General features: G+C 31.8%; 1 protein-coding gene across 1 annotated transcript; it reads right to left on the bottom strand.

Annotated features, from left to right (window-relative positions):
• Window positions 1–2,514: 2,514 nt before the first annotated feature.
• LOC134245993 (uncharacterized) lies at window positions 2,515–14,666 on the bottom strand. The gene is made up of 4 exons (XM_062728239.1): window positions 14,616–14,666; window positions 12,459–12,718; window positions 10,833–10,897; window positions 2,515–2,882 (listed from the first exon to the last, which is right to left on the bottom strand). The coding sequence occupies exons 2-4, from the start codon at window positions 12,592–12,594 to the stop codon at window positions 2,526–2,528; spliced, it is 558 nt and encodes a 185-aa protein (XP_062584223.1). The 5' UTR covers window positions 12,595–12,718; window positions 14,616–14,666; the 3' UTR covers window positions 2,515–2,525.
• Window positions 14,667–14,985: the final 319 nt, after the last annotated feature.

Below are 14,985 nucleotides of genomic sequence, written 5' to 3' on the forward strand. Positions count from 1 at the left end.
ATAGTGTAAATCTGAGGATTTTATTTCATCAATCTGCTTTTCTGGTAGAAATATGTATTCTTCAGCAAAATCAAAATAATAAATGCCTAAAGTACACCACCTATGACATGTTTATTGTACATATTTGAGAAATTGACAGAACTCAAAGATTTCAACAAAAATAATCAAGGGTAGGGGTTCTGATTTTGTTTGATTGTCTGATACATGTAGGTGTCAAAAACCAAGGTGCGATTGGATGCCAAACAGAAAAAAAGACTTGGAATGGCCTATTAAATGTTATTATCCTACCTGCTCATGGAATAAAATGACTTTTGATCAATTTGAAAGAGTACTGATCATATTTTTTCAATGATATTCTTATTATTCTATGAAATAGAAATTTGTGAATTTTGCAGTGCTATGTCAGATGGATTTCTTCATTCTGTATGACCAAAATGTATTTTCGGACAAAGTAGAATGCATTTGACATGTTAATAATTAGGGGGATTTTTGACATTGCAATGAAAACAATATGAGATGCATAAAAGGAGGGGATGTATTAGACCATTCTGTAACTTAATAGTTAATTACCTCTTAATGCAGCCGAGATATCTGAGTGAGAAATAGTATTGGACATTTTTGTCATACAATATATTTTTTTAGAAATCTATAAGAAAACACAGAATTTGTTTGCATGAAAGTAATCAAAAGGGATCATGTTGAAGAATTTTTAAATGTGTTTTTTTTAATTATATTTTTGTTTTTTTAATTACATTTTTGTTCAAGTATCTATTGTTGAAATATAAATTCATATTTTAATTTTGTTGAGGAACTTTTTATGGATAATTTCAATATTGGTTTAATTACATGTTTTATTGTGAGGGGAGAGGGGAGGTAACTCTTCAAGTTATTACTCTACATGTACTATTATTTCATAAAAATATTTTCTTTAGCCATTTATTAGCAATTGATTTTTACTTCTGATTTATTTCTTCAGTTGTTTTTCCCTAATTTGCTATGCATTTTTTTTAAATAGCCACTTTAATCGTTATTCTTACCTTTACGACGGGAAACCAAAAGAGGGGGGGGGGATAGTTGTGGACCATCTGGTACCTTAATTAGCCCTCAATGTGACCAAGATTTTTTGAGTGAAGAATAGTATTAGGCAGATCTTTCATATAATGATAAAAAATAAAAATTCTATTGGACAGATTTTTTTTTAGAATTTAAAAAATGTCAAATTTGTGTGCATGAAAACGGCCAAATTAGTCGAATTTCAAATGTTCTACATGGATTATTCTCTTAATTTATATATGTTCAGACAATCCATTGTTAAAATAAGTTAATAGTATCAATATTGTTTAAAAATAATTTTTAATATTGAATGCATATTGCACAATAAATTTTTTATGGGTAATAATTATCTTGTATTATGATTTTTGGAGTGACTGGAAAGGGGAGGTAACTCATTACCCCCTGGTTCCGTAATTTACCCACAATGCCATGTTCATATTTTGACTAAGTGTTCATTAGGCATCCCTTTACACCTTGTGAAAATTTCAACAAAATCTATTGACAGGTTTTTTTGGGGTCAGGTGTCCTTAGCCACCTTAACGCACTTTGAAAAAAAAAATCATGTTTTAGTCATGGAAAGATTTTATTTGTTACTTATCTTTCAAAATACTAAGCCTAACCTCAAAAATGAATTGATTTACTCCCGTCGGAAAGAGGAGACGACGGGTATAAGATCCCTCAGTACAAATCTTTATCTTTCCAATACATTATAGGCGTCGGTAACGAACGGGGGAGGGGAGCAATAAACCTAAAAAGGGTACGCTGCATTTTCAATGCTTATACGATGTATATATTTTTTTCCAAAATAAGTGGGGGGCTTAGCCCCCCATCCCCTCCCCTGGCCCTTCGCCCAGTCTCGATGTCTATGCTTTACTCAAAGCATTCATATAATTATGTATTTACCTAACTGGTATGATGTTGAAAACTTTCAATAATAAAGAAGTTAATTAAAACAGATTAAAACTAGAAGTTTTAAAGTACAGTAAAACGTATGAGAGAGAAAGAATTTTCATAGTTTTGAACAATCAAATTGGCCCCTTTTTATTATGATAAATGCTAAGTTGCTTGAAGCTTTCCTCTGTTAATGCCCCCTATACACCTTTACATCAATTTATCAAAGACTAAAATTTTAAAAAAAGTGAAAAAAAAATTCAAAGTGCGTTGTAACACTGGTCACTCCTTTGCTGAAATTGCAGCGTCTCAAACGTTCTCTGGTTCGAGGAAATATACACAAGAAGCATGTTCTACGCATGTATGATCAATGCAGGTCATAAAACTTCTTACAAAGAACGAATCTCGAAACACCTTAATCAGGGACACCAACGCCAAGGGTATCACATAAGCTCCCCTCAACTTCGTTGAGGTGAGTTAAACACTCATGGACTTTTTGCTCAAAATTTTGATGTGATGAGTTATATTATATTGCATGTAAGAAAACACAAAAAATACCCAGTTAAAAAAATATTCACCACCTACGTTTTCAATATTCTAATGCAAGCATCTGTAAGCTGGAATGTTGTTTTTCGCTTTCTTTCTATTAGTTTTTCTCGAAGAGACTCGAGTTGATTTTTGAACACAGCGACCTTTCGGGTTCCCGTTTTCATTTCCACTTCATGAAATAGCAATTTGAGTTTTTCTTCTAATATGTTGTGGAATTCATCGTAGATAACACTTTTGTCGGCACTAGCTTTAATGACATGAGACTGTGGACAAAAGCGTTGACGTTTAAGCTGCGCTTCTATTTCGTTATTGACTTCTGAATCGACAACGAAAAACAATCTGGGGGGCTTGACATCTTTCACTGCTTTCCGAATTTCTTCAAATTGTACCTGTTTTATAAATGAATATATTTATCAATTTCTTGGAAAAAACAATAAATATTTATATTATTTGAAAGATTTTTCTATAATAATAATAATAATAATAATAATAAAAATAAAACTTTATTTAAAGAAGGTAACCTGGTTAGTGCATGCACTATTCTTCCCCAGGGCCCTCTATACATCAATTACAAAAAGATACAAGATACAATTCATCATATATAATAGGAAATACAATCACAAATTACGAATACAGTGTCCATGTACACAAATATGACAATACAGAAATATGACGATCATAAACATATGCTCAAATAATTGAGCGACGGCTGATAATGTAATTTTCTACATTACGTTTAAATGCTTGTAAAGATTGAGAGAGTCTAATGTATTGTGGAAGTTTATTCCATAGATGTACACCTGAGTACTGAAAAGAGGTCTTGAATAAGTTTGTATGAAATTTTGGTAATTTAAGATCGTAATTAGTTTCAGATCGCAGGTTATAGGAAGTTGAAGAATGAAATTCAAATAAATTATGAAGATATTCGGGAGTCATTCCGCTGAAAATTTTGTATAATAATATGTATTTGTACAGATCAACTAGCTCATAAATAGTTAACCATCCAAGTTTCTCAAATAGTGGTTTAGATGAAGAATCAGGACTTGCATCAAGAATAATCCTTGCTGCCCTTTTTTGTAGTTTAAATAGTCTGTCCATGTCCTTCTTAGGGGCATTACCCCAAACAGTCAAACAATAGTTAATAGATGGTAAAATATAAGCATTGTAATATAGTTTCCTGGTATGAAGAGGGAGAAATTTTTTAATCCTACGAAGAGTAAATAACTTATAATTTAAAGTTTTACAGACCGAATCAATATGATTCGCATACTGTAACTTATCATCAATATGTACACCAAGAATTTTTTCAGTTTCAACCATTTCAATTGTTTTGTCTGAGGCATAAAGTTGTAAATTTGGATTTTCTAGTTTTGATTTTCTTTGTTGTGTTCCCATTAACATACATTTCGTTTTATCTACATTTAATACCATTTGATTTTGAGCACACCATTTCTCAATTTCACAAAGATCTGAATTTAGTGTATTTTCTAAACATCTTGCATTATGATTATTAGAGTACAAAGTAACATCATCAGCAAACATATCAATATTTGAATTGTTTACATGTAAAGGAAGGTCGTTTATGTACAATAAAAATAAAAGTGGACCTAAAATTGACCCTTGTGGTACTCCTGCTGTGACGGGTAGAGTATTGGAGACACATGTTCCAAATTTAACACACTGGGTCCTATTGTAAAGATACGATTTAAACCATTTTATAGCTGTTTGGTCAAATTTGTAATGGGTTAATTTCTCTAGAAGAATGTCATGATTCACCAAGTCAAATGCTTTACTAAAATCTATAAATGTAATTCCAATTAGTTCACCACGATCCATTGCATTAAGCCAACTTTCTGTTAGTTTTGTAAGGGAAGTTTGACAAGAATGGAGTGCCCTAAATCCCGACTGGGATTGTGTTAGCAGATCGAATTCATTAGTGAAATTTTGTATTAGCTTCGCTACATGTTTTTCTATCAATTTAGATACAGTTGGTAGAATAGAAATAGGACGATAATTATTCGGGTCAGCTTTGTCACCTTTCTTAAAAATAGGTGTTACTTTGGCTTGTTTTAAATTTGTCGGGAAAATACCACTTACTATGCTAGCATTAACAAGATGAGTTATAGGTTTACATATATATTTAGATGCGACTTTCAAAAGACGCGGCCCAATAAAGTCAATGCCAGCTGATTTATTGACATTTAGAGAATTTAACATGTTAAAAACTTCACTTTCCTCAATTTGATGAATAGTAAAGAAGGTTTCCTCATCAAGCTTAGACCTAACAAAATTACATAATATATTAGGATCATAATCATGTTTTGGCATTTCCAAAAGAAGCTTGTTAGAGACATCTGTGAAGTGGGTATTAAAAGTATTTGCAATATCCTGTAGATTATCAACAATTTCCCCATCAGAAAATACATGAGATGGAGTTATGTTCTTTGAATTACATGTTAATTGATTAAGATAGTTCCACATTTCTTTGGGATTTGAACTCTGTTCAATTGCTGTTTTATAGTAAGAAGATTTTGATTTGTCTATAAGAAGTCTAACTTTGTTTCGATAGAGTCGATAGTTCTCCATATCTCCTTCTTTGTGGTAAGAGTCACGTAAGTGTCTAGCATTGTTTATTTCTTGTGTCAACCATTTAGGACGAATTTCACTCTTTACTCGTTTGTTTTTAATCTGAGCATGCTGATCAAGTACGCTATTGAATAATTCATAGAATTCAGTTAGTATTTCATTAGGGTCATGCAACTGGAGGAGAATGCTAAAGTCTACATCTTTTAAGTCTTGGAGGAATTTATTTTCATCAAACTTTTTGAAGTCTCTATACTGAATTTCTATGTGTTTTCCTTTTTGTTGCATGCATTTTGTTTTTCAAGTGGCACATATTGGATAGTGATCAGAGATGGCTATAAAAGGTTCATTTACTTCACACATGTTATCTGGTTTATTGGTGTAGAAGTGATCTATTAGGGTACTTTAGGTATTAGTTACTCTGGTTGGTGCTGTAATTAATCGATAGGTAATAAGGAATAAGCAATGAAATCTGTTTAAAAATTTTTGTATTTATTATTTGCTTCAAAATATACATGTTATATATCTCCAAATTAAGGGGGCTCCCTATTTGCTTCTTTTTCTTTTAGGAAGTTGGCACAGACTCTCTGAAAAAGTTTGTTAACTCTTCAATATTGTATAAGCAGTAACTGAAATATGTATTCAAACTCAAAAGTCCATTAAACAGTCAGCATTAGACTTGATGATACATTTATCTATATTTGCCTACAAGATCACTGTGTCGAGCATAGAACTTACAAAATGAATACGTTCATTTAGACTGCAGATATTCTTGCTTCATCAACTTGTTTCTCAATACCTTACCATTCCCATTAGAAATTGTTTATGACATTCACTTCCGTATGACATCAACTAAGAGATTTAAACTCCATAAACATGTCTAGGTGACAAAGGTACAAATTATGTATTCAATAGTTATAATTATATAAAATACTTAAGGAGTATAAAAAAGGGAAGATGACAATTGAAAATTCAAAGTTAAAGGCATCACTTTTATCATAGAGTTTGATTGTAAGATTACCATTAACGTCTTTTTCAAATTATCCAAAAATGTCTTCCTTTTCAATGCATATAAAAATGCATTATTTCCGGTACGTTTAAGTAATAAATATTTCCTTTCGTACTTAAAACAAAAAGATACACATCAAATTTCTAAGGGAGGTAGAGCTTTTCATTAGCATTTTACTCAATTTTATTCAATTTCTACATTCAAAAGATTAGATTATTAAAAATATTTATTAGCAAAACCTACAAGTTCCCTTTCTCCCCTTACAATCAATGTGCTTAACTGCAAAATAATTGATATAAATATAAACCAAGTTGCGCATAAATGTTCTGTTCTTTTCAAGTTAAACGACTGATCAGCTATAATAGTTCTCTTTGGCAAGCCAGTCACTCGTGACACATTATATAATCTCTTTTAATAGGAAATCTATACATCCACACTGTTCTACTCTGATGGGAAATGTTGATAAGGCAGAAAACTAAATATCATATGACATGAAAATCAATAAACATAGTAAAATATCAATTTGAATGCTTGCTTATCGCATCGCGATCAAGCAGTTTTTGAAACTATTGAGCAGATCCCTTATCATGAAATCAAACTCCAGTAGGAGTCCATACTTCATAGCGCAAACACGATCAAAGATATACTAAACCATGAAAACAAACTTCACAATTTTTTATAACTTTATGTCCGTTTCGACATTTTAAGATTTTGGATTGCATTCGGGTACATAGTTGTATAAGTACAATAATGAAGAAAAAATAAACATGCCAGGGTACGAGAAGAATGACTTTAATCAGTATTAGCTAAATTTATATGTGAATTTGAATCCTTTTCTCCTTTTCCTGTAATTGGGTTACATTAAGTCAACTAGGTGATCCATTGCTTATCGCGTTTGATGTGCACTAAAACTATTTTCTGTTTCTTCATGTTTAACTGTAGATGTCTACACTGTATAACTTCTTATCAATAAATGATTTTATGCAATTGATTAAAATTCATTATTTGGGGTAAAATGCCCTTTTTCGGTGAAATTTATTAATTTATATTTTCTGAAAGTTACAAATAATGATAGATGAAAGACAATTGAGGAGGTACATTGACCTTCTAACTAGTTTTGATGATCTGTACAAACATGGAAACAAAGCAAACAGCTTTCGCATACAAATACAAATGGGTGTTGCTAAAACTCTGAACGGAAAAAGGAATGGAAAGCGGAACGGAACGGAAAATTTATATCAGACTAATAACCTGTAGATTCGATATAAATCAAATGTAAAGCAATTTTTTGATTCGAAAATCATATTTAATCTTTAAAAAGTCGTAAAGTGATATATTCATGAATCATGCACACCCTCAGTAGTAGCACATGAGCATGCATATGTGATGGTCTACAGAATAAATACTTACATGACAAAAACCCTGAGTATCCATCTGTATATTCAATACAATTTTTAAAGAACTCATTCATAAAAACGATATTGTCTTGAAATATAAAGCAGAAAACTACATGGTACATGTAAGAATCTTGAAAGGAGACCACAGGGCCCACAGCAACTCCAAAATTGTTTTATTAATCTTATAAATATTTTTATCACTAAAGTTTGTTTTAATGGTTAAGTATATCCTTAATCGTGTTTGCTCTATGAAACATATGGACTCCTACTGGAGTTTGATTTCATGATAAGGAATCTGCTCGATAGTTTCTTACGCTGCTTGATCACGATAAGCTTATCATTTAAATTGATATTTTACTATGTCTATTGATTTTCATGTCATATGATATTTGGTTCTCGGCCTTATCAACATTAAATCAGAGTAGAAAAGTGCGAATGTATAAATTTCCTATTAAAAGATATTATATAATCTGTCACGAGTTATTAGCTTGGCTAAATTAACTAAAGAACATTTTTTGCGCAGTTTGATTTAATTTTGTACCGATTATTTTGCAGCTAAGCACATTTGATTCTTAGAGAAGAAAGAGAACTTGTAGGTTTTTCTAATAAATAATCTGACTTGGTGAATGTAGCAAATGAATAATATATCCAAGAAATGTTCTAACACCCCCTCTTAGGAATTTTATGTTTATCTTATTTATTTTAAGTTTACAAGGAGATCAAAATGATGTTAATGATGTTAACGTAAAGGAAACTTTGCATTTTTACAACATGTTTCCAATGACATGGTTCTAACACAGTTCTTTTAAATCACTCGAGGACAGATCATACGAACATTTTTTTTCTTTGAAGGAGACTTAATATCATGTCACAGGTTTCAGTATAAGAGGATTTTTCTCCTAAAAAATAGAAAATGAAATAGACTTGGAAAATATCAATAATATTTCAATGAATTACAAATGTGGACAAACACACTCGGTGGAGGTTTAAGTTGAAAACAAACTTGTAATGAATGTAATCTTGGCGCTAAAAGTGTAATATAAAGTTAAGAAAAATAAATCAAGCTAGGTGAATTTTATTCAGAAATGCAAATTGTTAAAAATCAGCCTATGTGATAATGCTGTTTTTTTTCCATTCTGTTTTTCCTCCTGAAATTCACCTCGCTTGATATATCTTTTAAACGTTTATATTACACTTTTTTTATTTTCCGATTCTTATGAGAAAAAAGTCTAGGAAGTATCCACTTTTCTAAACCTGTGTCATGATTTTATGTCTCCTCAAAAGAAAAAAAATGTTTGGATCATCTGTTCATAAATACTATGAAAATAGAATAAAAAGTTTTGGGGTATCTAAACTTAAAAGACATTATAGTAATCGAACAATCAATTTTCCTATCGGCAAATTTTCCTTACTTATGCAGCAATAAACCTTCATCACCTGCATACGGAGTTTATATATCTTGATTCGATACGCAAGAACATGGTCAACGTATGAACAATTTCTAAAAGGAGGTAAATTTTTGACAAACAAGTTGAAACAAGAATATCAACAGCCTCATTTAAAGTCATCATTTCTATGTTTTTGGTCGATACAATGCCATTGTCAGCAAATACAATTTATCATTGAGTCAAATGCTAAATGACGTTTTTCATACTAATTTACATTAATTTTACACTGAATTTACGACGGACTTTCGTTATTTCCTGATCATGACAAGGAGCACACCGTGGGTGTCACAAGTCGGCAGGGGATTCTTACTTCCAAATGGCGCCTGATCCTACCTCTGATGTTTTGAAGGTCAGTGTTTGCTCTGCTCCTTTTTTGTATTGAATTATGGACTTCAACATTGAATACTGTTCGTTATCGCCATATCCTTCATTTTATACTCTTGCTGGACATTTTCGGTTGGGTGAACTTCTACAGCTGATAGCGACTATGGATAAAGAAGTGTGGAAACCATGTTGTGCCAAAATGAAATAACTAATTCAAACAAATGAAACACATACAATCCAACCAATCAAAATGGTTTTTAGATGCATTCGATTCTGCATTTCGAAACCAAAAAAAGTTAAAAACAAAAAAGGATTCCATACAATATCATATTACATCTGCGCAAAAAACAAACAAAAAAAAAAACAAATGCCAAAACCGTAATACTATTAAACGATAAAATATATTCTTTATATATGAACCTCAGTATTTTTGACCCCTTGAAACTAACATGAATAAACTTGCAAGTATGTTATCAACATTGGCTAGGGCAAGTTCGAAAGAGAAATTTGGAGATTGGCTCTAAATCATCTTTAGATATAAATCTTGGCTTCAAATTCTGAATCGAAAGTTAAAAGTCGAGTACATTCTCGAAACGTAGGTTATAAAACTTACGATTACGTTTGAGGCTCAAAGCCGGCGTAAGCTTTACTACGTCAAATAAAGTACGGGGAACGTATTCCACAAAATTTTCGAGATGTTAGGAATAAATTGTTAAGAATGACAAATGAAATTCATGGTATTATGAACCTGAAGGGGGCGGTGGAGCCCACCTCCTTTATAATCATGCAATATATAAAAAAAATTATAAAAATAAAGCTACTCTATGTATCTATCCCGCACATAAGCACACCTGATGACTTTTTTGGCTCGTGAAGGAACAGACACGTAGCATCAGGGGGACCTGCTCCCCTAATGTTTTTAAAAAACTTTTTACTGTTAAAAATGTGCATTAAACATTGCCCGGCCCCCACCCTTCCGAATTTTTGTTGCAGTATAGTTAAAAAGGGTAATGTTGTAGTTAATGAATATAATTAAGTGATGAAAGATATTGGAACCTATTTTATATGTCAGGTTTCTTAGAACTTGATAATTCTTCTGACTGTTCTAACATCCCACCCCCACCCCTTTAAAAATCAATGCTCCCTATCCGAGTTAATTTTATATATTGGTGTTCATCAAAAATGCTTTCTTGTGTCTTCAAACTGGAATGATTCTTAAATGCCTGGAATTCTCGGACCAATTTTATTTTATTAACTCAACCTTATTTTATCTTTTTTAAGAAAGCAAGATTGTATGGTATGTATTTCATCTACATATGCGATGTAGTTCATGTTAAAAAAAACCCTTAGCGATGTTAGACAACATTCCATTCAAGGTGTAAAAAAGCAGTTTAAAATACTTTATATACTTTGCTTAAAGTATTCCTGTGCATAATGCACTCCATACTGAAGATCTGTAGTCGCTATTTTTTAAATGTTCACTCAACCGAAAATGTCCGTTAGGGACAAGTTTGTTCTCCATTAAGTTGGTCACTTATTTTAATCCTTATATGACCTATAATTAATAAATAATTGTACCTTTTCTTTCTTCCTTAAATAGCAAACAACAATACAATCTTCGTCTGGTGGAACTTTTTCTCTGTCTTAAAAGTAAATAAAAGTAAATAATTATTAAAATAGATGTATCAACAGAGTAAAACTGGTCGTAATTGTGCTTTCATATTAAACATATTTTCTTTGCAACTTATAATTTTTTTAGGAAGTTCTTTTCCAAATTTGACCTACGAATTGTGTGTTATTTGTTTGTTGGCATGGTTAGTAACAAATAAGAGGTTAAACCAGACGTCGTCTCTGTCGAGACTGTAGCTCTACTGGCTAATACTAATCTTATAACAAAGGAAGAGATAAGCAGTTGGGACTTGAAACTTTACAACAACAATAAATAGAACTATAAACTCTTGTTGCTACAGCAACAAAAACGGTCTTCCATTCTCCTCAATTTATCTGTATGAATGAGCTTTTATCTATGTTAATAAGGCATATAATATTTGAAATGAATACAGAAAAACAAATGGCCGGTAGTGTAACTTGCCAAGATTCTCGACGTTACTTTAGACAATTATAGTCTTAATAATTATAGTCTTAATAAAATTTACAAAAATCAATTTCATTTCTTTTATCACTTCCTGTGACGACCGGAAGAGACGGCTGACGCATTTTACCCTATGTCTGTTGCAAAGTCTTCATGGTTTATTATTCATATAAGTTTAGTGTCTTGATCTGGTACAGTTTAAGAGATCTCGTAATGTTAACTTCTCATTTTGAGGACAAGAAATCACGTGACCGGAAGTACTTTTTAAAAAAGATATTTGAGGTAACTCTAGACATTTCATTCTAAATAAAATGTCCTAAAATGTCCTAAGATCATTTCAAATACTCTTTTTCGAAAAGGGATTTTTGGGATAGTATGATATTAAATTTATGCAGTTTTCTCTCATAACCGGAAGTTGTCATTTCTGTTTCCAGTGACATATTTCAAAACTACAAATAAGATGTTATAATGTATTACTTAGAAAGATTCCATAAAGAAAAACTGAAATTTTTGATTTATTTGATCACTTCCTGTGACAACCGGAAGTACCGGCGGACAATGTCAACCCAAATGGATTTGCCTACTCATCAAGATCTACCACTCCGAAAAGTTTGGTATCTTAATCTCCTACCATTTACGAGATCTAACTATGGTAATATCTCATTTTGAGGAAAAGAAATCACGCGACCGGAAACGAACTTTAAAAGATATTTGAGTTTACTCTAGACATTTGCTGTTTGAATAACATATCCAAAAATCACTGCAAATACTTTATCTTTTAAAAGAATTAATGGGAGAGAAAAATACTCAAATTATGTAGTTTTTCTCTTGTAACCGGAAGTTGTCGTTTTTGTTTCCGTTGGGACTTATATATTTTGAAACTACAAATAGGATTCTATAAATTTATGAAAAAAAAGATTCATAAAAGAAAAGTTGAAATATTTGATTTCTTTGATCACTTCCTGTGACGAGGAATTCCATGCCTATATTATATCGCACATTATTTCTCCAAATGGGATCATTGTCTGTTTTTCATATGAAATGCATGTTGTACGTCTTTTTGAAACTTAACATACTAGAGTATAAAAAATCAGTTTATTTATAAAACCTACCTTCAAAATTTGTTGTCGTAGCATCAAAACCAAACAGATCCATGCATGATTTTTTAATGTTTAAAGGGTGTCCATGTAAAAGAAATAGTCCATCTGCTAGTTCACTGTCTTTTTTTAAAATCCATATTTCTTTCATTTTTCTCCAGATGTATTGGTATTCATCTGCGACATATTTGAAAAGATTGAGTTCTGCAGGGCCATATTCAAATGTGATGAAGGACACTTTTGGACTGTATAATTTGGATGACTCGCATGATGAACTAAAGGAAAAACGTATGTCAATTATAGCAAATTCAAACTAGAACTGTCCAAACGGGGCAAAATACCCCCGCTGGGTTTTTCAGAAGAAAGTTTTTCCATAAAAAAAGATATGTATCAAACACGAATTATGAAAGTTTTCTTCCAGTGACCTTGAACTTCCCCAAATGACCTTGGTTCATGGTCGTGACACACCCTTGGGTCATAGGCAATCTTTGTGTGAATTGAGAACCTACCAAGTTTATCCATAAGAAAGATATGGACCGGACATGAATTATGAAATTTTTCTACCAGAGACCTTGAATTTCTCCAAATGACCTTGGGTCAAGGTCATGACACACCCTTGGTTCATGGGCAATCTTTGTGTGAAATGAGAAACTACCAAGTTTATCAATAAGAAAGATATGGACCAGACACAAATTATGAAATTTTTCTTCAGTGACCTTGAACTTCCCGAAATGACCTTGGGTCAAGGTCATGACACACCCTTGGGTCATGTGCAATCTTTGTGTGAAATGAGAACCTACCAAATTTATCCATAAGAAAGTTTTGGACCGGATACGAATTATGACATTTTTCTTTAAGTGACCTTGAACTTCCCCAAATGACCTTGGGTCGAGGACATGTCACACCCTTAGGTCATGAGCAATCTTAGTGTGGACTAGTAGATTCTGTCTCTCTGTAAGAAAGATATGAACCGGACACGATTGCAAAGACAGACGGACATGCAGACAGACAGACGGACAAGGTGATTCCTATATACCTCCCTTCACACAAACTTCGTTTGCGGGGGGTATAACAAATACTTATTTTATACCTTTTGGCAACTTTACTTGTAATTGAATATATCAACTTTTATGACAGAATTTCAAAGGAACAATTTAGAACTCTGTCTACCCTTTTGTAAGCTATAAATTGTCAAGACACTTCTCTCACAATACCATACCAATGTTTCTGGGTATCCAAGTCCTATCGGTTTCATGAGAAATTCAGATTTTCGAAAAAAAAAAAACACGTCATATGGACTCATACGATGCAGTAAGTTTTTACACAGTAACCACTATGTTCATGAGACATATATAAATGTTCTTCTCAACTCTACTGTCACGGAAACATAATATTCTTGGCCGAGAAATAAGCGAATTGGAATAAATCTTGTGAAGTCTATTTTTAAAGATCTAGAACAATCATGAAAGTAATATAAAGAAAAATATCAAGGTCTGGTTTAGACGAATACAACAATTAAAATGAAATGTCAGCTAACAATAATATTAAATGTTATACCAGATACGTATACAAATATGGCAAAATTTCAGTCATAAGAAACTTAATATATAATTAATTAAAGATAATACTAATAATTTTAGACTGCTTTGTAGAGGAATATGAAAGTGAAAGGAGACTTTCTTTTTTGAAAGTTTTTTATATGCATGTAATGAAAATATCTGAATTAAAATAAATACTTACATATTAAAGGAAATTGAATACATGTATTATATTTGGTGTAATTCAAAGAAACATACATATAGCTAACATAAAATTCTCTCTTCCTTTACAGAAGAATTCTAATTTTTTTCCCTCTAAGCAGAATTATTTCCCTAACGGTGATATATACAACAACACATTGAGCTCAATTTCGTAGGTTAAAAAATAAAACTTGCATTGGTCAGGAAAGTTTTGTATTATATCGCGAAAGCTACGAGTTTATTCGCGAAAGTGCCTCGCGTTATTACGCTAAAGTTACGCTTTTCTTCGCGAAAGTTTCACATTATTACGCGAGAAAATTATTTTATTAACCTTTGAAAATGAACTCAATGGTTTTTCGTAGAATTAAGCATTATTCATAAAAAAAATTAAGTATTATTTCAGGAACAAGCTGTGAGTACCAAAACATATTACCTTGACTCAACTTTTGTGCATTTGTACGGAACTTCTTTACACACATCTGAAAAGGAAAAATTAATTATGTGAAAAACAAGAGGCCCAAGGGCCTTGAATCGCTCTTCTGATAAATTGTACAATCTATCACTTCTATTAGAAGCCTCCAACTCTATTAGTATCATAAGACCCAAAATGCATCAACTTACAAAGTTTGATGATATTTAGCCAGATAAGACTGAAGATATCATAATATAATTATCAAATACCATAAGTAGGTCAAAGTGACCTACCTTTTGATTGGAATTTTCTGAGGACTCAAGATACAATAATTGACAAAGACTGATGATTCTAATTAAGTAAGTACCTCAGATATTCAAAAGTAGGTCAC

This window comes from Saccostrea cucullata, unplaced genomic scaffold (genome assembly GCF_032062105.1).
Source record: "Saccostrea cucullata isolate Sc308-1 unplaced genomic scaffold, CSIRO_AGI_Scuc_v1 ctg2481, whole genome shotgun sequence".
Lineage (NCBI taxonomy): Eukaryota > Metazoa > Mollusca > Bivalvia > Ostreida > Ostreidae > Saccostrea > Saccostrea cuccullata.

Excerpts from the sequence above, each read along its gene's own strand:
- LOC134245993 (XM_062728239.1), bottom strand. The coding sequence starts at position 12,594 with ATGAAAGAAATATGGATTTTAAAAAAAGACAGTGAACTAGCAGATGGA. Across the intron at positions 10,898-12,458 it reads TACGACAACAAATTTTGAAG|ACAGAGAAAAAGTTCCACCA; the intron begins GTAGGTTTTATA and ends TTTACTTTTAAG. Across the intron at positions 2,883-10,832 it reads ATTTAAGGAAGAAAGAAAAG|GTACAATTTGAAGAAATTCG; the intron begins GTACAATTATTT and ends TTTATAAAACAG.